Source organism: Schistocerca gregaria, chromosome 2 (genome assembly GCF_023897955.1).
Source record: "Schistocerca gregaria isolate iqSchGreg1 chromosome 2, iqSchGreg1.2, whole genome shotgun sequence".
NCBI lineage: Eukaryota > Metazoa > Arthropoda > Insecta > Orthoptera > Acrididae > Schistocerca > Schistocerca gregaria.
In genome coordinates this window covers 355,398,323-355,424,583 of record NC_064921.1, presented here as the reverse complement: position 1 = coordinate 355,424,583, position 26,261 = coordinate 355,398,323, and the positions used below count along the sequence as shown (strand labels likewise).

At 43.9% G+C, this 26,261-nt stretch overlaps 1 protein-coding gene across 1 annotated transcript in view; it reads right to left on the bottom strand.

The window, feature by feature from the left end:
• The window catches only part of LOC126337049 (protein takeout-like), a 177,532-nt gene extending 156,358 nt beyond the window's left edge, over window positions 1-21,174 (bottom strand). The window contains exon 1 of the mRNA XM_050001373.1: window positions 21,019-21,174. Within this exon, the coding sequence (XP_049857330.1) occupies window positions 21,019-21,091 (73 nt within the window). The 5' untranslated portion in view covers window positions 21,092-21,174. The remainder of the gene's footprint in view (window positions 1-21,018) is intronic.
• Between the last annotated feature and the right edge of the window lie 5,087 nt (window positions 21,175-26,261).

Sequence of the window (26,261 nt, the reverse complement as noted above, 5' to 3'; positions counted from 1 at the left end):
TGACCAATGCGGCAGCAGGACAGCTGAGATTTCAGGTACCGTGCCCGCTGAGCGGAGAGACAAGGTGTACTCGTTTTTCCGTTGTTTGTTTGCATATGCGTGGACGCTGCCTGCAGCTTTCAAGGTTCTATTGGTTCAAATTCAACGACTTCACCTAATGTTAAGTTCGACCACATTTGTGTTATCTCCCATGTTTACCATTAAGAACAGTATACACGTTATCACTTTTTTCTTTTTCCGTACCTCCAGACACCACTTTTCTTATGCAGCCTAGGACTGTTGCTTTGCAGCGAAGACCTTGGGGAATCACATTGTCTGTTTATCTCCTAACATGATGCCGCTTCTTGGACACGTCAGGCAGTTAGTGGTGCCTTGAGAAATTCCATTAATGAAGCAGATCACGTGCTGTAAAGAAAGGCCACACGCGTCACGCACGCGAATGTTGTCCCCACACGGACGAACTTGCCATAAAGCAATGCGACGCACAGAATCGAGAAACATTCCAGCAGCAGCATGCTAATTGCCAATGATGCAGCCGTGCCGTAAGACTCAGTGTGACGAAGAGGTCCGTCGACACGGCACTGATCCTTCTATCTCGAAATTGACTGTGATGTCGCTCCTTTTTGTTTTGTTTTAATATGGCACCCTTAAATGCATGCCCATTCCAAAATTAGGCACCGGTGAAAATTTTTGATAACCAGAATGTGGTCATCAAGAAACATACCTGTGGCGGTTAGCTAATAGTGATTAATACTCTGTGCATTTATGTGCTGAAGACATCCACGGTGCTGTATGAAGTAAAAAATAGGCCTCCGTGAATCGTATTCTGTCTTCTAACGAAAAGGAACGTTATCATTCTATAAGAAGAGAACCTACGGTATTTGAAGGAGATAGATCGTTTGATTCTATTAGTATCTGACAGGGTGGAATGACACAACCTTGAACGAGTGACTACATGAACAGTAATGTTAAGTCAGAACCTTGGAGCGTGATGTAGACTACCATTCTGCCGAACAACGTGAACTACGACTTACAGAAGAGCACCGCTATCCATTCCTGTGAGCGCCACAGGTCGAACTGCTCCTAAACGGACCGTGAATTCAAAGATCTGTCCTTTTACCTTCTAATATCCCCAAGACGAATAAGCATCTCAATTTGAATTAAGTGTGAACAATATCGTCTAGAGATATAATTTGTAATTGTCAGTCATTGCAAATATGGTTCACCAACATTTATGTCATCGGTGCATACTAATAGCAATACATAATGAATAAATCATGAACAGGCAATACCACACATCTCCCTCTTGCATCTTACCATAGCAGCAATATTACGTCTGGTAGGTCCCCACAGATAGCGTGAACTTGGGCTCTCCTTCTCTACTGATGCTTACTATTTCCCTGATTAGCGGTTACGAAAGGAAGAACGCCGATTAGAGTTTACTGTCTCATCAACATGAAACTGGAGTCATATAAGAAGGGAAGCATGCCTAAGATCGAGTAGGTTGGGGGTAGTAACAGGGCATGGTAGCAAATGCTGCATTCGCCTGAAGTTGTCCATGGAAACTATATAAGCGACTTACACCGCTTAGCTGTGTGCAGTAGTGATAATTATAAACATAGTGCTATTAGTTACAAAGCATCCACTATATATGACAGCAGTTTAATGGTTCCGTGGTATTGTTTGTGCTGTTCTGCACGTACACGATTAGTAATACTGATGACAACAATATCATATGGTCTTTGTCTCTTGGACAAGAGTTTGTATCACGTTGGTGCCACTGTACTTTAGATTATGTTTCGATCGCTGTGTGATGATTTTGTATCAGTAATAAAATTGATTCGACAAAGAAATGACTAATGATTTCATGACGAATGTGTTCAAATACTACACGTGCGCAGAAGGAAAACAGAATGCAACGAACATGAAGATGACTTTTATAGCAGTCAACGTTAAAGAAAGTTCACTTCACCTTTTTTTCCTTTTAACCGCCTTTCAGTCATGCTGCTTTACACTACTTAACTTGTAGACATTCATTTCCCTTCAGCCGACACTCCTACGCCAGGCGGGTTAAGTACGACTGCAGTTCGTCTTAAACTGAGGATCTTCTGTAACTGCTCGCACGAGCTGTATCTTATGTCGTACTCTCAAATAGCATCATACCACGTAAAGTAATGAGATCTCTAAATCAACCATCGAATGGAAGTCAGCTTCTATTTTCTACACCTAAGTGATAGTTCTGTATCCGAATGATAGTTAACAGAAAGTCGTTTTGGTAAGTTGCTAATAAACGCAGCACATCTCCAGCAAGTCTCGAAAGTACTTGAGCGTAATTTAGGTTTTCTGTATCTCAGCCGCACGGGGTAGCCGTGCGATCTGAAGCGCCATGTCGCAGCCCACGCGGCTCTCCCCGTCGGAGGTTCGAGTCCTCCCTCGGGCATGGGTGCGTGTGTTTTCCTTAGCGCAAATTAGTTTAAGTTAGATTAAGTTGTGCGTAAGCTTAGGGATTGATGACCTCAGCAGTTTGGTCCCATAAGACCTTACCACAAATTTCCAAAATTTTCCTGTATCTCAGCTACTATTAGGGGCAAATATAGTACTGTAAGAACATAAACAGATGGCCAGACACAAGTCGCTGTTTAAAAGATTCAGTGACGGATGTGGTAAAGGCAGTTAACCCGCATTCGGGGATAGCTGGGTTCAAATCCCCGCCTACCTATCCAGATATGTGGTTCACCTGAATCTCTACAAGCAAATGTCTTGCCGATTAGTTGGAATAGGATACGGCCTACTTTCATTTCAATTTTCATCCATTCTTAATTTGTGCTCCGTCTCTAAAGTCTTACTTTTTTTTCTTCAAAAATTCAATCTGATAATAGCCCACGAGTCGCGACGTATTCCCAATTAGGTTCTCTAGTGATCCAGGAATTAATTATTTTATTATAGATGCAATCACGAACCACAAATGATATGAATCAGGATATTAATTTAGGTCAACGACGAACACTTTCAGACATGAGCACATGCAGCACTTTGTGTCGTTGCGTATTTGGATCGTACAATTCTTTAGTTAGCCACAGTAGGTTCCTCAAAAAATTGCATATTTTGCGTACCATGGACATAATTACGCCATACAAATTGACACTGTAAGGGAACGAAAAATACTATTGGCTAATCTCTGTACCATCAAAGTAAGCAACAACATGAATTGTGTAATATACTGCTTTTATTGAGGTCTGAAGAGAATCATCGTTGACCGAAATTAATAACCCGATTGACAAACATTTGCAGTCCGTGATTGGTTTTCTAATAAATGATAACAGCCTCTTCTCTAATCAAGCATTCTTATGAAGTTATATGCTAAGGGCACACTTCCCAATCGACGCCGTTAACTATCATTAAAATTAAGCTGGAAACCACTCGACATTGCGATTTAAGACAGAAACGAGAAGGTATGGATGAAGAATGAGCCGAAATATATGAAAACAGCTACAGTACACATTTATTTTGTCCCCCACTGAAGTCTTCATGTTTGTATCTAACGTATGACGAAGTCAATCTTTCTGTTGTTTCTCTACTTCCGAATTATCTCTTGAAAACTTACTGAAAAAAGCCGTGAGTTTGTAATATTGTACTCGTATTCTGTGGCGTGAATCAGTTTCAGTATCTACCAGAAGTATATTTGCTAATCAAATAAACATGAAAACCGGTTGCTTTAGAACTTCGACTGGTCGACAATCAACACGTGAGTTTACATACCTAGTACAGGTGCCAACCCATGTCAATGATTATAGTGATGAATAAATATGGGAATTTGACAGGAAGACGTATTACACTTTCTTCGACACATCTCTGACGGCCCATACAAGTATAACTGTTTTCGGTACCACATTTCCAGAGCAATGGTCTCAGGTGTTTAAAGTATAAACTCGCAAACTGAGGGGAACACAACACATTCTATTCAGGCCACAAAAAGTTGTCAACGACGAGTGTCCTAACATCCGAAGAACTAAATCAATCGAAACCGTACACAGGGCAGAAACGTCAACAGCATACGTAATAAGTCAAAGAGAGCAAACGGAGAGAGATATATAGCCGCAAACAAGCAATCGTCTATGTGTCTATTATCGGGTCTGGCTTCTAATCCAGCAAACACCCAAGTGAAGTGTGTCTGCAGTCGCCTTGCCTTCTCGCCTCGGTCACCAGACGCTGTTTCCAACACACGGCGGCCGCAGTGACTAGTTCGCTGGCTGCCTGCATAATTGGTTCCGCGTCCTTCGCAGGGTTATCGGCAGGCGCGAATCCCAAAACGTGTAAATATCGCTCATTCCTTAAACGGAGCAGGTATTCAGCGTATTTCGGATCAAGAATATTCAGATTCTACCTACACTGAATATGCTTTGCAACCACTGTCGCCTATTGGAAGTCGTTTCTCTTGAAAAACCTTTACCTTATTAGGTCAATAAATTATTTCGTAGCAGATTTCGGTTGTGGTAGAGATTGTTTCAAAATAATCACACAATAAATTAATCAGTAATAAGTTGAACGGAGGAAAAAAGGTGAATATTACCCTGTTTAAAAGACTAACTGAAAAGTGGGGTACCAGCTGCCTCATTCTAACTTTCTCAGCACGTTTGAAAGTCTCAAAAATTTTGGCATGAAAACATATTCACACTCTTTTTAACGTGCAACTCACCTGTCACGCCTATAAGCTCCTCTGGGTCTCACTGACTCACAGCCACTAGTCGCTCAAACTCATCGATTCCCACTTGCCCATTATCACTTACGCACACAGCCCAACCCATTTTCATTATCTCTTTGTGCCTATCTGACTGTCACTGTCTCCTCTCTCACAGCCACAGTCTCCTTTCTTCTGTGCTACTATACTGCCTTCTCTCATTGTCACTGTCTTCCTCTTGCCCTCTCTTACTGCTGGTATCTCATTCAGTCCTTCCCAGTGCTGCTGTTACTTCTCATCTCACTTCTCTCTATTCCTTGTTGTCATTGCCATAGACTCTGTCTCTCATTGTCAGTGACTGTCTCCCACTTCCAATTTCTCCTTCTCTTTATTTCTCTCCCACTGGCGATGTCTCCTTCACTCTTTTCCTAGCGCTGTTCTCTCACTGTTAACTATGTTCCACTGCCAACGTGTCTCTCTCTTTCTCTCACACTGCCATTGTCTCCTTCGCCCTTTCTAAACCACACGCAGTGCTTAATATCTTCCAGTTTTTATTACTTTTCCGTCTCTTTCCCACTACCACTGTCTCCCTCTCTGTAAGAATAAAAAGCGCAAATGGGTTTGCGTGACAAAATTTATGGAAATTTTTTTTTAAGATGGGTAGAGTGTCGCAGCTCACTTCTCAGTCACAAGCTTTTAAACAGGAACATATGTTCCTTTTTTATGCTCCATTTTTCCGCTGGTTCCCTTCTTCTCCCTACTACAGCAGGGCGTTGCATTCATATGAAAATAACATTATGTGTCACACAAATTTTGATATTTCACTTATGCAAAATTGAAATAACACAAAACTAACTTTGCATTTCATACCGGATTTCACAGCATAAAAATTTTGCGTGTGCTTCCGTACTGCAACATCGGGTATCTAGAACCCTTCTGATGATAAAGAAGACACTTTTCGGCTTATTCCTCCCTGCTTCGTCACTTTAGAAACAACTTCTTCATCAACCCTTCTGATGATAAAGAAGACACTTTTCGGCTTATTCCTCCCTGCTTCGTCACTTTAGAAACAACTTCTTCATCAACGCCAGATTTTACGTGCCTATTTTACGTGTACAAGCAGAGTAAATTTCAATCTCTGTGTCTCGGAAGCGGTTACAGACATGAAGAAAATTTTCAGTGTTGTTCGAGATTGGGCTCTTAGGAATATAGCGTAAAAATTTCAGCCATTTGCTGTTCATAGACATTTTAGAATCCTCGGCTCTGGTGTGGTACCCAAAAAGTTTTTCGGGTTCTCTCAGGAATGAAATAAATGGTGTCTCTTTAAGCCACCATAGACCACGTATAATGGAAAAGAACCAATCCATTTGCTCCTTTTGTCTAAGCTGGAGGAAGTGTGAAATACTCAAAGTGTGACCCTGTGCTATAGTACAGTAAGTCGATATGTCGATGCTTCTGCTTGGTGTACGAACAGCCCCTTTCCCAAGGGCTGTCAAGCGAGGATAACAGTTGGGAATCGTCGTGAAGTGGATTGGGCCTTTTGCAAGTAAGAGAGAATCCGAGCAGGATATCCTCATCGTGTCTGACGTTTGATGTAGTCGATGCAGGCAGTCGAAGAGAGTCTAAAAACAATTTTAAAATTCGTAGTCTACAATGGAATGGCGGCTCACGTCATCTGGCATTCTGCTTCAGAATTCATTCCGTGTAACCGCTCTGTTTGGGGAGCAAATGAGAGGAGAAAGCAAAAATCTGACCACGGATAAACTTAGACTAGGGAGGAGCTACTACACTGTGCCACCTGTTTAATAGCGTGTTGGTCCATTTTTGAATCGCAGTACAGTAGCGACTCACCTTGGCATGGGTTCGACAAGTCATTTGTAGGTTTCCCGATGTATGTGACAACAGATGTCTACGCAGAGATCGCACAGTTCACGTAGATTACTGGCCAGTGGCTTGTGTGCGTGGAGCTGGCACCCATGTGTTCCATCGGATTTATATGAGGCGCATTTGGTGGCAAAGACATTAGCGTGAGTTCACTAACGCGCTCCTCAAACCATGGTAGCCGCGCCTGGTCTTGTGACACGAACAATTCATCTGTGGTACCGGGGAAGAAATCTACCATGAAAAGATGCGGCTGGTCTGCAGAAATCTTAACGTATTCTCAGATGTCATGGTGCTTTCGATTACTACGACAGGCCCCTGGAAGGCAATATGAATGCCTCCCATGGCACAAAACTGTCTCCAGCGGGATATGTCTGTAGAGTGATGCATGTTTTGAGAAGACATTCGCCTGGATAACGGTGTATCCGAACATGTCCGTCGACCTGGTGTCACATGAAATCTGATTTATCCGACCAGGTGATACATTTCCATTGATCGTTCCATCTGGACGATCCCGCGCCCACTCCAAACGTACGTGGGGCAATCAATAATCCAACTCATTTTTTCTCGGCCCGTATCGGTTGAAAAAATACACAATTTTTTGTGGGTCATCTTGGAATATTCCTCCTTCACCCCCACGGTTTCTTGAAGTTCCGATTGGTGATGGCGCTATATGTAGCTTTCACAATGGCATCTGTAACTGGGGTACGTTCCGAATAGAGTGCTGTCATTGAATTGCTTTTGGCGGAAAACAAGAGCACTGCAGATATTCATAGGAGCCTGCAGGATGTTTACGGAGACCTTGCTCTGAACAAAAACTCAGTGAGCCGTTGGGCGAGGCATCCGTCAACATCGCAACAAGATCAAGTAAACCTGTTCGATCTGTCATGTGCCGACCAGCCGCACATAGTTGTGACTCATGCAATGTTGGAACGTGCGGACACTAATCCGAGGCGATCGACAGATCACAGTAATACATCTCGCTGCTCAACTCGACGTCACTGTTGGTAGTATCGATAAACTTGTTCACCAGTGAAGATACTCAAAGGTTTGTGACCGCTTTGTTTTCAGAAGACCATAAATGGCAACGAAGAGCCATTTGTACGAAACTGCTTGCGCTTTACGATGCTGATCGTGACAATTTTTTGTCGAGCATCGTCACAGGCGGTGAAACATGGGCTCATCACTCCAAACCGGAAACGAAAAGGGAATCCACGGAGTGGTGTCACACAACCTCACTGGCGAAGAAACGGTCAAAGCCGCAACCTCAGCCGGTTTCACGCCCGGGTTCGATTCCCGGCGGGGTCAGGGATTTTCTCTGCCTTGCGATGACTGGGTGTTGTGTGCTGTCCTTACGTTAGTTAGGTTTAAGTAGTTCTAAGTTCTAGGGGACTGATGACCATAGATGTTAAGTCCTACAGTGCTCAGAGCCATTTGAACCATTTCAGCCGGTTAAAGTGACGATCGTCTGAGGCTCTGAAGCGGTTATTCTGTTTGGTGCCCTCCCTCATGTCGCAACGATCAACACTGCTACGTTCAGGAAACCGAAGAGACAACTTCAGTGTGTTCGTCGCTACAAAAATGCAAACGAACTTCACCTTGCCCACGACAACGCAAGGCCTCATTCACCTCTGCGCACCACAGCGAAGCCCACAAATCTCCATTGGTCTGTTCTTCCCTGTCCAACCTAGAGCACGGATCTCGCACCTACCGGCTTCCATCTATTTGGCCCAATGGAGGATGCACTCCGATGGAAGCAATACGTGGATGATGAGGAGGTTGTTGATGTAGTAAAACGATGGGCTCGGCGTCGACCTGTAGAGTGGTAACATGCGGGAATACAGGCCCTCCCACTAATATGGCGTAAGGCCGTCGTATTGAACGGAGATTAAGTTGAAAAATAGGATTCGATAGCTAAAAAAGTAGGGAATAATATGGTGTACTTGACTCCTGAATGAACTCAATATGCTCTCAGAAAAATGTATTACATCACTTGTTGAATTTCTCTCGTAGTTAACGATGTCGTAGGATGAACAGGGGAACACGCAGGGGCGGCCTGCTGCGGAGTTGGACAGTGTGCGCTAAACGCTGTGCTACGGAACATTTGTGCTCGCACCAGCACCGTAGACTATTGTCAGACCTACCACAAATCGATGTCCATCCCGCTTTGGAGCGTAGTCACTTTCTGTAATGAATCGTTTGCGTCCAGAATCTTGTTGTCTACTGGTATTTTAACGGTCGTTCAGTCACCTCCTATTGATGGCCACAGCAGTAGCACGAGAACAGCCGAGCTTCGCCGTTTTCGAGATGCTTGTTCCCGACAGCCAGATCATAACAATCTGCCCTTTGGTGAAGTCGCTTTAGGTAACAGATTTCTTCATTTGCAGCCCTTATCTCCGCTAGAATTGTTCTCGTTTCGTCTGTGCTCTGCTTGTATTCTTACCTTACTGTGTCGAATGCCCTCAACGCCGGTGGGCAGTGGTCAAAATGATTTGGCTCACCAGTGTCTACTTCGGCAGCCTGCCTCTGCGCCCTGTGGCTTGGTTCTTACTACTGTGCGAGTGTCTGTTGTGCAGACTAATAAAGATTATCTACACCATATCTGACGAGTAATCTGTGCAGCAAATTTCAATTTATTCGCTTCGGTACTTCTGCACGTCAAAAATTTTCACAACCTGCAATTAGCTGAGGTGAGTCCATAAACTCGCTGTTTAATATTTTTGCACGCTTCACTCTTGAAAAGCGTATCTACAGAAAGCGATGGTACTGACTGTGTTTGTGAAAACATATCGAATTTTGCCAAACGTAATGTAAGTTGCGCAAGCAAACATTAAAGAAAGAGGACGTCTTCTGGCGGGAAACCTGTGACAAGCAGTCTAGTCTCAGCAGCTGAGACCTGTTCAATTGGTTTTGCACACTTACTGTCTGTTCGTCGTAGAGAAACCAGATTAAAAACGGACACGCTCAGAGCACTGATTACAGCCGTAACAGATAACTTAAATCGGCTCTCTCGCAGTGACCTACTCGAATATAAAACCCGCTCCCTCATGTTCGTAGTTCCAGCGTTCTATTCATTACGTCATGTACTATGTAGCACCGTGCAGCTACCGACCTCCTATCTTTTTACTCTCGGCTGCTCTGTGTTGTCACGTCAAGGATAAGATGTTCTCGTCCACCATGTAGAGCGCGAACGGCCGGATTTCCCAAGTCTGTGTTACGTGGAGACAGAGTGAACTACATCTACATTTATATCTATTTAGATACTCCGCAAGTCGCCGTAAGGTGCTCGGCGGAGGGTACCGTGTACTGCTACTAGTCATTTCATTTCTGTTCCACTCGCAAATAGAGCGAGGGAAAAACGACTATCTATATGCCTCCACATGAGCTCTAAATTCTTGTATCTTATCTTCGTGGTCGTCAAGTGCAACGTATGTTGGCGACAGCAGAATCGCTAGGCAGTTAGCTTCAAATGCCGTTCTCTAAATTTTATCACCAGTATTTCCCGCAAAGAACGTCTCCTTCCCTCCAGGGATTCCCGTTTGTATTCACGAAGCATCTCAATAACATCTGTGTGTTGTTCGAACCAACTGGAAACAAATCTAGCAGGCCGCCTCTGAATTTCTTCAATGCCTTCCTTCAATCCGACCTGGTAAGGATACCAAAAACGCGAGCAGTACTCAAAATAGATCGCACCGGCGTCCTATATGCAGCCTCCTTTACAGGTGAACCACTCTTTCCTAAAATTCTCCCAACAAAACGAATTCGATCATTTGCCTTCCCTATCACAGTTCTCACATGCTCGTTCCATTTCATATCGCTTTGCAGCGTTATGTCCAGATATTTAAACGACTCGACTGTGCCAAGCAGTACACTGTGTCCGGAAGTTACAGCTTTCTACTTCCTACTCATCGGCATTAACTTACATTTTTCCACATTGCTAATAATCACTTGTCACACTGCAGCTTACATTGCTGAAGTTTTCGTCATTGGCCTCATCGTAAACATCTCTTGACCATAATATGCTTTCTGATTTGCCCTTCCACTACATCTTCACATCCATCACTCAAAACAAAGTTAATATATTTGGTTTTTTCACTGGCCAGCACTCCACACTGCTGGCCGTTGAAACTCCAACGCCAGGAAAGACACAGAATCGGAAAGTTTTAAACATGCCTGCTTTTTTCAGTGACCGTTTATAAATTAAAATTGAAACAAATGAGCCTTCGGTCACAATTTTTAGTCTTATTAACCACTTCTAAGAGTGCCTTCATCTGAATTTTAACGTTTTAAGTCACTAAAACCATTTTGGCTTTTATTTATTTTATACGTGACACGTAAGTACGTCTCTGTCTTATATTGTTAGTCAGTACTTATACTTTTATATAAAAAAATTCTTTTCCCATAAATTTGTAATTTTGTTATAGGCTGCTTTAAACGTTTAAATTCTGATGAATGGGCTCTTGGAAGTTTTTAAATCAGGTGAATAAGACTAAAAATTGTGACCGAGGGCTCATTTGTTTCCATTTTAAGACAGGGAATAACGAAATTTACTTCTTGTGCGTATATCGTATTGTGGGAAGAACGCGTGATTGAATTTTTAAGTGATTTGGAGATGTACAGGGTGCAGCACACAGAGCTGCTACAAGTGGGAGCGAAAGCAGCTCTAGCGAGGCTGGACATTTTGGCGAACTGAACTTGTGGCTGGTGGCTACCGAGTGGACGTGGCGGTGAAATATAGACGTGTCAGACAATTTTTAAAGTTTCCACATGTACTGAAGCTCAGTTAACGATAGTTTTTGCATTTGGCTGTATTGCACTGTCCAGTCACATTAATGTGACCACAAGTCGGAAGCCTGAATAAACGCATTTCACAGTCCAGAGCGCTGCGAGACGTGCAGGAAGAGAGTCAGTGAGGTTTTGGAAGGTACCGACAGAGATGTGGAGCCATGCCGACTCCTGCACCGCGGACAGCTGCGCTCGGTTTCTCAGTCGAGGACCCACGGCGCAGACAGCCCAATCGAAGCAGCGCCACATATTCTCGATGGGGTTAAATCCGGGGTGTTTGGTGGCCAGGGGAGTACCGAAACTCATATTGAAGGTTTTTCGAACCACACATGCTAACTTTGTGACACATTGCATTGTTCACCTGGTAGATGCCATCGTGCCGAGGAAAAACAAACTGCATCCAAAATGAACATGGTTCCCAAGTACAGATATATGCCTGTGTTGATCCACTGAGCCTTCCAGAATGACGAGATCAGCCAAGGACTGCCTCTAAATCATTCCACATACCATAACGCGACTTGGACCCTTCCGACGATTGTTGCAGTGCCGTACACCCCAAAGGCCATCTGTTCGATGGGGCACAAAAGGTGATTCATCTGAAAAGTCCACCTGCAGCCACTCAGAGGACGTCCAGTTGTATTACTGGCGTGAAAATTCCGGTCTTCGTCCACGGTGAACGTAAGTCCGCACGGGTGCATGAATCAGGCGCCTGCCGTGGGGCCGCATAAGCATCAGTGTTCACTGAACATTCGTTGGGGAGACTCTTTTGGCAGCCCCTTGGTTCATCTGGGCGATCGGCTGTTTAGAAGTTGCACGTCTCTGCGGCCGTACGCATCTCTGCAGCCGTCGTTCACCCCTCCAATCTAAGGCCCACAACGCATCGCAGTTGCCTCCGTGCCGTTTTTACCCACTGCGGCTCGCGATCTGTTTACAAACTTAGCCGCTTCGGAAATGCTTGTATCTTTGACGCGAAAGTCAATGATCATGTTCAAAAAATGTTCAAATGTGTGCGAAAATCTTATGGGACTTAACTGCTAAGGTCACCAGTCCCTAAGCTTACACACTACTTAACCTAAATTGTTCTAAGGACAAACACACACCCATGCCCCAGTGAAGACTCGAACCTCCGCCGGGACCAGCCGCACAGTCCATGGCTACAGCGTCTTAGACCGCTCGGCTAAACCCTCGCGGCCCAATCATTATGTCCTTTTGGACGTCAGATAAATCGCCTCATTACCGCATTACGGCAACGACTCCAGTTTTAGCGTCTTCCCGACAAACTTGATACTCTCTCCACTGTTAGTGCTGCCATCTGCTGTTTATGAGTGGCTATTGCACGTTGACCTCGCACACGGGCAGCAGTCACATTAATGTGATTGTACCCGGTATATAAATGCCGTATACTCCCCCTGATGTAAATACAGCTCTTTATATACACTCCGTTTTGCAGTTCGCGGTACTCATCTTGATAATGGCTACTCGACTCAACTTGCGAGGAATGTTTCTATAAGTACACAATTTCACAATCAAAGGCGTCCACGGCGTCCTTTAAAAATGATAAGCTTTGATACAAACTAGTCAAATAGAAAATAAATGAGCGACATAGGCGACAAATCAAACAATAAAAGATTGTGTTATACTACAGATACTGAATTCACTCGTGAGGAATATATAGGCAGTAGTCGGTCTTGAAAATTAACTGAATTTTCTGTCTGTACTTGCAGAACATGACAATAATATCTAGTAGAAATGTGTTTCCTATGTAATATTAGCCTACTGAATGAATCTTGTATCTCGTTACCTGTGCAATACAGGTTCACCTTTGGTGTCGTTTTGCTCATTAATGTGATCACAACTGAAGAAACATATCCCTCTTTTGCTTATAGGATGCAAAAAAGTCGGTGTATTGATACAGGCGATGCACTATTAAGAAGGATTACTGTAAACGTAAGTATGAATGGAAAATTGTTTCCTGTATGAACATACACGGGCTCATAAACGGCTTGTGGAATGACTACTAACATGTTACTGTAGGTATAAAAGAACTAGTTCGAAGCAAGGAGAGCGTGAATGTGTAATACTTTTCCGAAAGTGCCTAATCGTTCTTTGTTAAGAACAATCAATGGTAAACGTTAACTGGTTCAAAACAACAGTTAACTATTGTAGTGAACAGAAATAGGCGAATACAATTCTAGTCTATGGGAAAAAAAGAAAAGAAAAAGAAACTCACCACGAAAGAATTATACAAATCTGCCGGAAATCGATAGACGTGATGGACATGTACAGAAAAACAAATGATTGTAACATCAGAAAAATTGGCTAATTTATTCAAGAGAAAGAGCTTCCCAAACTGAGGAAATCAACAACGCGATGGTCCACCTCTGGCCCTTATTCGGCTTGGCACTGACTGACAGAGTTGTTCGATGTCCTTCTGAGAGATATCGTCTCATATTATGCCTAATTCGTGCGTTAGATCGTCAAACCTTGATCTGGTTGAAGATCCCTGCCCACAATACTCCAAAAGTTCTCAATTGTGAAGAGATTCGGCGACCTAGTTGGTCTTCCATCTCTGTCTGGGGCGTGTCCAGAACACATCTTCGCTGGTCATAGAGGCTCAGTTCGAAGCGAGACTCATCACTGAAGACCAATTCTACTACAGTGAGTAAGATTCCAGGCCGAATACGTGAGTGGAGACGCCCTGGACAGTCTGCGGTGACATTTCATTTTATACCAGGACCCTTTTGCTTGTCGCCCGCAACGTCCTTAGACCACAGCGGTACGTGGGCGACATTTCACGCTCCCTTTTGTTGACCATCATGGTAAGCCATCCTGGGCTTACATTTCAGCAAGGTAACGCTCGCCTGCACACGGCAATATTTTCTACTGCTTGTGTGCGTGCTTGCCAAACTCTACCTTGGCCAGCAAGGTCTCGCGAATCTGTCCCCAGTCGAGAACTTTTTGACTCTTACGGGCAGACCCGTCCAACCAACATGGTATTTTGGCGATCTAACGCAAACAATTGGAGAGAATTTGGCACGATGTCCCTCAGGGCGCCATTGAACAACTGTCTATCAAAACCAAGCCGAATAACTGGTTGCATAAGGATCAGAGGTGAACCAACACTCAATTTGTGCAGCTCTTTCTCTTAAACAAATTACCCAATTTTTCTGAAATTGTAATAATTTGTTTGTTTGTACATGTACAGCACGTCTATTGGTTTCCGCCCCATTCGGAAAAGTCATACGTGGAGCGTCTGCTTTCTCTCTCCCTTTGTCTCTCTCTCTCTCTCTCTCTCTTCCTCTCTCTGTCTCTCTCTCTCTTTTCTTAGAGTGTAAATTACGCTCAGAAGTTACAAGATGTGTAAGACGTGTCAAGGAAAAGTATATAAACGTAATTGTAGTTGCAGCACCTATTTTATTCTCTCTCTTCGCAGTAAAGAAGTATTTTGTGCTCAGTAAGTGGATGTTCATGGTACCTTTGTGACAGTACTACCAGAAATTGTTTACATTGTACTCTTTGACTGACGTTATTAATGATTTTTTTTTGGGGGGGGGGGGGGGGGGGAAGGATGACACCTCTGATTGGAATATATTATCTGCCTCAAGCTCTTGACGGTAGGTTGTAAAAGTAAAATAAATTTCCTCTTGTCCTCCTAAGTGACATTACTGTATCTATCTTACAAAGTAGCGTCCTTATCTTCCAGCGAAAACTTGGACTACAGGGTGCGGCTAACAACTGAAGAAGCCTCGAAGAACTTTACATATATCTGTAGTTTGTCACAGTCAATGTGATCGTTGACCAAAGAAACCACATAAAAGGTGGCAGGTTATGGTTTAGTTTGTTCGGGCATATATTCTCTCGGAAATTAAAACGGACCAGTCCCCAGATTTTAACATAGGCTACTGGTAACTTCCTCTTAGTTTTGAAGTAGAGTTCCACGTCTCGTATGCCATGCCATACATACTCAACCGAAAACTGTCTCGCTCAGTTCCAGAATGGAGAGAGCCGAGAGTCCTACAACGAACAGCCTTGTGCATCTGAGTGTGAAATTGAATTCTTTCATGAAATTTCGGGCTTTCAGCCTCATAAATTTCGCTGTATAACGTCCAGCCATCTTCAGAGTGGGACGCCGATCGGCGGCAAAGAGGTACAACACGTGCATGAAATTAGACCCATGGATATCGATGTGTCACAGCGAGGTGCACCGTTGCCGCGTCTTTGTGAGTTTGTTACAGAAAGTGCCGGATTCCATGACTGGTCCAAGCTGAAGTCGTTATCTCGATTAATCAAATTCGTCACCAACTTAATTTCAATTGCTTCTTTATTTCTACTTAGTCCCATAAAGATGAATTCGATGCTAAAATTTCGACGTTATCGTACACCTTAGTGTGTCCAGAATCAATACAGTACGCTGTCACTGCCGATTTATTAGGTTGTAAGAGTCGGGTATACCTGTGGTGTTCTGAGATCTCTCATGGACTGTGCGTGTCGTCTGTCTGATGTAAGAACGACCACAATCACAGGAGTCGTAAACCCTAGGCTTCCGAAGCACCAAATCTCTGTAACGGAACCGAGGAGTGCTTATGTCATGGCGGAGAGCGGGAAATTACTTTCACTTTGTATTTGCTGAGGATCTGTCCCATTTTTGACGATAGGCTACATCGTAGAGCAGGAAAACCATAGATTTAAACTTTCCGTGTCATCTACTGCATTCCTTCTGCCCACTGTTTTTTCCATTCGTAGTGCCTTACGTATCTACTATGCAGAATACCGATTGGCTTCAAAAACCATTTTGTATACAAAGCTATCATCTGCCACTCCATCCCTCCGAAACGATTTTGAATCAATTAATTGAAGTATATTATTTAAAACCATCTCTGATGTGTTATATTTGGAGTTGCGACAGACTATCATAAGTAAACCTAGACTGCAGTGGGTTTCCTAGTTGCTTTGGTGAGTTAACGTCGTCCCCGCATTACCTGTACGTCAGTTGTGCTGCTTGCGTATCGGGCGTTACCCCATAACGATCTCTTTCTTTATGTGTGCGATCAATATCTTACTACGCTGAAGAACCACAAAAACTGGTACAGGAATGCCTATTCAAATACAGAGACATGGGCGTTACGTCATAACGATCTGTTTCTTTATGTGTGCGATCAGTATCTTACTACACTGGAAAACCACAAAACCTGTACAGGAATGCCTATTCAAATACAGAGATATGTAACAGGCAGAATACGCCGCTGCGGTCGGCAACGCCTATATATGACAACAAGAGTCTGGCGCAGTTGTTAGATCGGTTAATGCTGTTACAGTAGCAAGATTTTAATGAGTTTGAACGTGATGTCATATTGGCGCATGAGCGATTGGACACAACATCTCCGAGGTAGCGATGAAGTGGAGATTTTCCCGTACGACCATTTCACAAGTGTACCGTGAATATGAAATCAGATAAAACATGAAATCTCATACATCGCTGAGGCCGGAGACAGACCCTGCAAGAACAGGACCAACAACGACTGAAGAGAATCGTTCAACGTGACAGAAGTGCAACCCTTCCGCAAACTGCTTCAGATTTCAATGTTAAGCCATCAACAGGTGTCAGCATGCGAACCATTCATCATCAATATGGGGCTTCCGGAGCCGAAGGCCCATTCGTGTGCCCTTGACGACTGCACGACACAAAGCTTTACGCTTCGCCTGGGGCCGTCAACACCGATAGAGGATTTTGATGACCGGAAACCTTTTGCCTGCTCGGACGAGTTTCGTTTCAAATTGTATCGAGCGGATGGACATGTACCAGCATGGAGACAACCTCATGAATCCATGGAATCCATGTTCACGCTAGTGGACGCTCTGTAATGGTGTGCGGCGTTTGCAGTTGGAGTGATGTGTCACCACTGATACGTCCAGATACAACTCTGACAACTCTTCACGTCCACTGTGTACTATGACGGGCTTGGGTAATTCCAGCAGGACAATGGGACACCCTACACGTCCAGAATTGATACAGAGTTTCCGAGAAACACTCTTCAGAGTTTAAACATTTCCGCTGGCCACTAAACTCCCCAGACATGAACACTATTGAGCATATCTTGGATGCCTTGCAACGTGCTGTTCAGAAGAAATCTCCACCTCGTATTCTTACGGGTTAATGGACAACCCTGTAGGATTAATGGTTTCAATTCCCTCCAGCACTACTTCAGACATTGGTCGAGTCCTTGACACGTCGTTTTGTGGGGCTTCTTGCTCGCAGGGGCCCTACACGGTTTTAGGCAGGTGTACCTGTTTCTATGGCTCTTCGATGGACATTCCCTTAAAAATCGGAAGTGGTGAACCGTTTAGAAATTCAGCAAGGATATATAAAGGGGCAGGTAACCAACGGAACATTTTTGTTCTACACAGTTACCATCCTGTCTGTTACTTAAAAAACAAACAGTATTTAGAGTGAAATGAAACCTGCCAGTGTTTAAATCAGGTTCTTTTTTAAAATAGTTGACTTTGAACATGAAACAGAGTGACGTTGTCGAAAATGAAAAAAATAATATAGTTTTACCATATCACGCTATAAAACGCTATTTTCTCAACAATAAGGTAAAATAAGAAGAACACCATAAAGCGATGTATCTAACATCGCTTCAATACTTTATCAACTTATGCCGGTTATTTATAAACAACTTTCACATTTATCAGTTATAACAGGAAACTCTTGCCGTTGATCATGACGAAGAACATTCTATTGAGTGGAAAATAACAACAGTAATTACATACATATAGGTACATGTAAATTCTAATTGGTTTAAAAGTAATTGCTTGGGTTACATAAAAGTACAAAAGTTAGGTGATCAACTAATTTTTATTACTTATGATATCAAATTTATATTCTGTAATACGTAATATACACAATGGACTAACACAGAATGATGTGCGGTTCTAATTTTGGCAAACCAAACAAACAAACGAACAAAAATATATAGGAATCGTTGGTTCTTAGTTTCTGTCTTACACATTCGTTTGTGTTTATTTTCCTACAATGCAACCAGTACTGCGGGTAATCTTACCATTTACTAAGACGTTTATGTGGTGTACGAAAACCAACGACCCGTAGTTTTTCTAGAGCGCAACTCTAATTTGGAGTACCACAAATATCCGATAGAAAGCCGTATGCTGCAGCCTCTTTATATTGTTTGGGATACCAGGGCGTCAAGATGCCTAGAACACATGTCCGAGAATCAGAACTACGAGCATGGGCTTCTTTTGCAATGACAATGGTCAAATTCCCCCGTTAGATATGGTGAAATGTAAGCCTTCAGGAAAATATCGACCCCGCTCCAAATTTCTTCCCCCTTGAAATTTTTGATTTCCACAGTTCGTAAGAAATGTTCAGCTGCGCGTACACTCGTGACTCCTGTGCATGGTACTGTTGAAAGACTTTGTTGTGTGGCTCACTCGTACTTCGTGTATACGAAGGGATCGCTTTTTGTCTGCTGAGGTGAGTTAGTGTACCAGTCCAATTAACAGCCTGCAGTTCCTAGCTAGTTGTGTTCAAATATTGGACTATATTTCGGTGGTGTGTTGCAATTTCTGGCGTTTAATATTTATAGTCAATGATTTTGGCTAAGTATATCTGGGGAAGTTCGTAACTTCGCCCCCGTGCAGTTCCTATTTTCGTCCAGGGGACGATATTTGGAACTGTTAATAAACACTGATTTTATTTGATATTTGTAAAGATTGCTTTACTTTTTTGACATGGTACAACGCAAGGGGAGAGAAATGGATTCGTTTCACACATAATGTTTAGGTTTTTATTTATTTATTTATTAAGTCACATTCATGCTGTTTATCTATACTGACATACGAGGGTTGGAACTTTAATAGTGGCATCTATTTATTCACAGCTCGTACATAATAGATACGTGTTTCAAAGCTTTACTGACCTTCAAAGTAGTCACCAGCATTGTGTACAACCCGTTGCCAGTGATGTGGAAGTCGTAGGGTACTCTTGGTAGTGACAGTTGTGTTGACAGTTTGAGAGGCGTGGTCTATTTCCCGACGAATTTGTAGTAATTCTGAAGCGTGTGCCATGAAGTATTTCCTTCAATTTATAAAACGAGTTGAACTTACTCTGGCTTAAGTCAGAGGAGTGCAATAGGTGGTATAGCACGTAGCAGCCCCATCAGTCAAACAAATCAGTAACAGTTTGCACTGTACGTGCTTGAGCATTGTCCTGCAAAATGACGGTCAGATGGTGCAGAAAGTGCATCACTTCTGTCTCTAAGGTGGTCGTAGGCTGTGTTCCAAAAATGCACAGCATAGAGACAGAAGTGATGACATTTTGTGCAGGACCTGGCCGTCATTTTGCAGGACAATGCTCAAGCACGTACAGTGCAAGCTGTTACTAATTTGTTTGACTGATGGGGCTGCCAAGTGCTGTACCACCTACTGCATTCCCCAGACTTAAGCCCTCGCAAGTTCAACTCAATTTCTAAACTGAAGAACTGAAGGAAACACTTCACGGCATTCGCTTCAGAACTGCTACAAATTCATCGGGTAAGAGACCGCGCCGGTAGAACTGTCAACACAACTGGCACTGCTAAGAGTATCCTACGACTTCCACATCGCTGGCAACGAGTTACACACAATGCTGGTGATTACTTTGATGGTCAGTAAAACTTTGAAACACGTATCTATTATGTACGAGCTGTAAATAAATAGTTGCCGCTATTAAAGGTTCAGCCCTCGTACTAGTTCACATGGTACACATCTACAGAGGGCTGGAAAAACTTGGAAGGATTTTTCATTCGTGACATTCAAGCGATTCATAGTAGTGAAACAGCCTGGCAACGTTAGATACGAAAAATATATTTAAATTAATTGATGTTGTTGTTGTTGTTGTTGTCTTCAGTCCTGAGACTGGTTTGATGCAGCTCTCCATGCTACTCTATTATCCTGTTCAAGCTTCTTCATCTCCCAGTACTTACTGCAACCTACATCCTTCTGAATCTGCTCAGTGTATTCATCTCTTGATCTCCCTCTACGATTTTTACCCTCCACGCTGCCCTCCAAAGCTATATTGGTGATCCCTTGATGTCTCAGAACATGTCCTACCAACTAGTCCCTTCTTCTTGTCAAGTTGTGCCACAAACTGCTCTTCTCCCCAATTCTATTCAATATCTCCTCGTTAGTTATGTGATCTACGCATCTACCCATCTAACATTCAGCATTCTTTGTAGCACCACATTTCGAAAGCTTCTATTCTCTTCTTGTCCAAACTGTTTATCGTCCATGTTTCACTTCCATACATGGCTACACTCGATACAAATACTTTCAGAAACGACTTCCTGACACTTAAATCTGTATTCGATGTTAACAAATTTCTCTTCTTTAGAAACGCTTTCCTTGCCATTGCCAGTCTACATATTATATCCTCTCTACGGCGACCATCATCACTTATTTTGCTCCCAAATAGCAAAACTCCTTTACTCCTGATTAATTGTAGTTAAGTGGTTTTTTGTAGGGGACGAAATTACGAAGAATTTTTTTTCTTTCTGTTTTTGCAGTATTAACGTTGTATAAAATACTGGCTTTCAGACGTAATATCTGACTTTAATATGTTGCAATCCACGTGTGTTATTTGGTAGAGTGAGGAATAAGTAAGAGAGGAGGAGGCTTACGCAGCGGCATCCAGATCGCAGCTTTGGCGGCTGCGCAGAGCAGCGCGAGTGGGAGCAGGTGTCGGGCGGCCATGGCTGCTCTCTGTGGCTGCGAGGCGGCGGAGGCTGCAGGGGCGACGCGACTGCCGGCCGGCTGCGGCGGCCGCTGCTAAAAGCCACGACGCGCCGCCCCTCCATGCCGGCCCCGGCGCTCGGGGACGCCCGGCGGGCGCTCGCCCCGCTGCACCGCGCATCTCTCAAGGCGCAGCTCATTAAAAACACAGATGACGGAGGAAGATTAGTCTGTCGAGATCGAGGTCATATGGATCAAATGGCTCTGAGCACTATGGGACTTAACATCTGAGGTCATCAGTCCCTAGAACTTAGAACTACTTAAACCTAGCTAACCTAAGGACATCACACACATCCATGCCCGAGGCAGGATTCGAACCTGCGACCGTAGCGGTCACGCGGTTCCAAGCTGAAGCGCCTAGAACCGCTTGATGACATCGGCCGGCTCGAAGTCATATATTTTGGGACACAGTTTTGACTAATAATACCAGCCCGCTGCCTATTTGAACAAGAATGATGCTGCTATCATAATCTGCTGCGACAGAATGGGGTGAGCGGCGCTGTGGTCTTACGTAAGCAGCCATCCAGCAGCGGCGGCGCATACAACGTCTCGAACTCGTGTCTTCTTCTACGGCCCATTCTTGGCCGTGTCTAGCAGCGACTATTCCTAGGGTGTGGTTTCGTAGTGAGGTGCCAACTTTACACTTGGACCTCTCTCTTCCAATCACACCGCACCTTCCTTGTTTGACAAACAGTCACCCTACACCACATCGTCTGCCACATTAAACCTACAACTGTACACCAGGACCAATCTGACCTGGAGCTTCTTCTTTGTTACTGGACATGCGCCACCACAAGTACACAGAGCGCTGCAACCAAATAAATTCAATGTTGAGTGAGACCTGGCAGAGGTGGGATGTCTCAAGTTCTGAGACACAGTCGTATAATAAATCTGACATAATTAATTTTTGAAGGATTACTGTGACCCTGGAGTAGTCATTGTGTAACTGTTCTGTTCCTGAGTGTGAAATACATTTATGCGAAAACGGCACGTAGAAATGATGTTTTACCGACGGAAGATGTTGTATAGGAAGCAATGGTAGAAAAGCAGTCGCGATAGTGACGTAAGAAACTTCGCTAATGAAAGTGATTCTGAAACTGACGTCCTTGCAGCCGTTGGAGAGTGCTATAACTCGCTGCCGGCCGCTGTGTCCGAGCGATTCTAGGCACTTCAGTCCGGATCCGCGATGCTGCTACGGTCCCAGGTTCGAATTCAGCCTCGGCCATGGATGTGTGTGATGTCCTTAGGTTACGTAGATTTGAGTAGTTCTAAGTTCTATGGGACTGATGACCTCAGATGTTAAGTCCCATAGTGCTCAGAGCCATTTAGACACTCACTGAAGCTGAACAGTGCCGCCAAAGTACGCACACCAGACAGAAAATTGCACCCCCCCCCCCTCCTCCCCCCGAGACTTTATGCTAATATCGCGCAACACAGTCTTAGCGGCCAGAAAAAGAGTCTAAAAACATTCTTAAAATTTGACTTGTACATCTGAAGCCACTCAGAGACAGACTGCGTAGAGCTACCGCATTACTACAGTGATGGACTGCAACGTTTCACTCCCTGTCGCAAATGGTCACAGATATTTTGTATGGAATGGAGATCGGATGATTTAAACCTCTAGAGTACACCTCTGAAATTATCACAAAAACTGTACACCAGAGTCACAGTGATGTTCAGTAATTTTCTGGAGAAATTTCCTGAATGTTGGCGTATACAACATTTTACAATTAAATTGCACTCTCAAATATTATACGCTTCTTATTTTAATCAATATTAGTCTTAATGCATTCAAAATTCGAGACAAAAAAATTGTCATAGAAGTTTTACACTGATGAAACTTGAAAGTGATACGGACTTAAAGATTTACGCTACTGGCCATTAAAATCTATACACCATGAAGAAATACAAATGATAAACGGGTATTCATTGGACAAATATAGTATACTAGAACTGAAATCTGATTACATTTTCACGCAGTTTGGGTGCATATATCCTGAGAAATCAGTACCCAGAACAACCACCTCTGACCGTAATAACGGCCTTAATACGCCTGGATATTGAGTCAAACAGAGATTGGATGGCGTGTACAAGTACAGCTGCCCATGCTGCTTCAACACGATACCACAGTTCATCAACAGTAGTGACTGGCGTATTGTGACGGGCCAGTTGCTCGGCCACCATTGACCAGACGTTTTCAACTGGTGAAAGATCTGGAGAATGTGCTGGCCAGGGCAGCAGTCGAACATTTTCTGTATCCAAAAAGGCCTGTACAGGACCTGCAACATGCGGTCGTGCATTATCCTGCTGAAATGTAGGGTTTCGCAGGGATCGAATGAAGGGTAGAGCCACGGGTCGTAAGACATCTGAAATGTAACGTCCACTGTTCAAAGTGTCGTCAATGCGAACAAGAGGTGACCGAGACGTGTAACCAATGGCACCCAATACCATCACGCCGAGTGATACGCCACTATGGCAATGACGAATACACGCTTCCAATGTGCGTTCACTGCGATGTCGCCCAACATGGATGCGACCATCATAATGCTGTAAACAGAACCTGAATCCATCCGAAAAACTGACGTTTTGCCATTCGTGCACCCAGGTTCGTCGTTGAGTACACCATCGCAGGCGCTTCTGTATCTGACACAACGCCAAAGGTAACCGCACCCATGGTCACCGAGATGGTAGTCCATGCTGCTGCAAACGTTGTCGAACTGTTCGTGCACATAGTTGTTGTCTTGCAAACGTCCCCATCTGTTGACTCATGGATCGAGGCGTGGCTCCACGATCCGTTGCAGCCATTCGGATAAGATGCCTCTCATCTCGGCTGCTAGTGATACGAGGCCGTTTGGATCCAGCACGGTGTTCCGTATTACCCTCCTGAACCCACCGATTCCATATTCTGCTAACAGTCATTGGATCTCGACCAACGCGAGCAGCAATGTCGCGATACAATAAACCGCAAACGCGATAGGCTACAATCCGACCTTTATCAAAGTCGGAAACGTGATGGTACGCATTTCTCCTCCTTACACGACGCATCACAACAACGTATCACCAGGCAACGCCGGTCAACTGCTGTTTGTGTATGAGAAATCGTTGGAAACCTTCCTCATGTAAGCACGTTGTAGGTGTCGCCACCGGCGCCAACCTTGTGTGCATGCTCTGAAAAGCTAATCTTTTGCATATCACATCATCTTCTTCCTGTCGGTTAAATTTCGTGTCTGTAGCACGTCATCTTCGTGGTGTAGCAATTTTAATGGCCAGTAGTGTATTTGCAGTTTAAATAGAGGAAGATTCTATTCATTTAATGAAATTCACATTTTGCACAAGTATTTTGAGATATTATCAGCGGCTCGGTGTAGCCGTTGGGCTATGGCGCCTTGTCAGGGTCCGCACGGCTCTCCCTGTCGGAGGTTCGAGTCCTCCCTCGGGCATGGGTGTGTGTGTTGCCCTTAGCCCTAAGTTAGTTTAAGTTAGATTAAGTAGTGTGTAAACTTAGGGACAGGTGACTTCAGCAGTTTGGTCCCATAGGACCTTACCATAAATTTCGAATTCTAGAGATATTCTCAGCTAATCGTAAATCCATTCGTTTGTTATTCCCACACTCGTGGATCATGGACTACGATGTTACCGGCAGCTGGACAGTCTCTCCTATTAGTGTAAGCTATGTTTCAACAGTGACCATTTTTACCCTGGGTGACTTTATTTTCTTGATCTTTGCCTGAAAAGACTGATCAGTTCCAGCACTCTCCATAACTGCTGCAATGGCATCAGTCTCAGAATCACTTTAATCAAGGAGGTCACTTACGTCACTTTCGCAACCGTTTTTCTACCAAAGCTTGTTATACAATATCTTCAGTCAGTAAAACATCATTTCTACGTGCCATTTTCACATAAATGTATTTCAGACTCAGCAACAAAACAGTTACACAATGCCTACTTCAGGGTGACAGCAATCCTTCAAAAAATAATTCTGTCAGATTTATTAGTAGTCTGGAAATGTACACCAACGAAAAGGCCGCGACCTTTCATTCATTAGATGTACGGTTTGGCGGATGGTAATACATTGTACCACGAACCCTACCCACTGTGCAGATTGCCAGACCGAAAGACATTTGAAGGAATTAATGGCCGCCTCTGTGAATGTGGGAATTTCATACGTCCACCAGGGAACAGGGGTCGGCCAATACGTATAGCACCACAGGATGAAGCAGCTCTACTCAATACTATGTAGGAAATTCCTGGTTAGACTTGCAAAACAGAGTATCGCATGTGACTATCTGGAGAAGTTTGCGTGCTGTATCCGTACCATCTGCAGCGGGCACAAACCTTGTGTTCTGTGGATTATCTTCCAAGAGAATTTTCTATGTTATTACGACATAGTTTGCAGCTGTTGTTTGATTTGTACTTGAAGTGTTCTTCACAAGGTAAGGAATCTATAATTATCATAACCAGCGCGTTCCGACGGACACAAATCCCCTTGCATCTACCCAGTCGTCTCACCAACAAAGGTTCCCATTAACATCTGGGCAGTCATTGTTGGTGATTGTTTATGGGACCCCACTTCCTTTCACAGAGACCTACTGGATGCAACTAAACGGACTTCTTGCGTACTGCGTTGTCTAAGTACTTAGAAGACACGCTTTCACCTCGTCGATCACTGTATTTCGTGCACGATGATACTCCCGCACATTTCGTTCTGTCTGCCTGAATGCACATTTTCCTGAGTGCTGGATAGCCAGAGGTGTACCGATTGGTTCAAATGGCTCTGAGCACTATGGGACTTAACATCTGAGGTGGTCATCAGTCCCCTAGAACTTAGAACTAATTAAAACTAACTAACCTAAGGACATCACACACATCCATGCCCGAGGCAGGATTCGAACCTGCAATCGTAGCGGTCGCGCGGTTCCAGACTGCAGCGCCTAGAACAGCTCGGCCACTCCGGCCGGCTGTACCGATTGCTTGGTCACTCTGTTCGCCCGACTTAAACCCCCTAGACTTGCACTTTTGGTGACACATAAAGTCTCTCGTTTATTCGACTGTTGTTGTGAATGAAGCTACTCTCCACGCACACGTTGTGCCTTCCTTGCAGCCAGTAACAACTATCACAAGCATTTTTGGG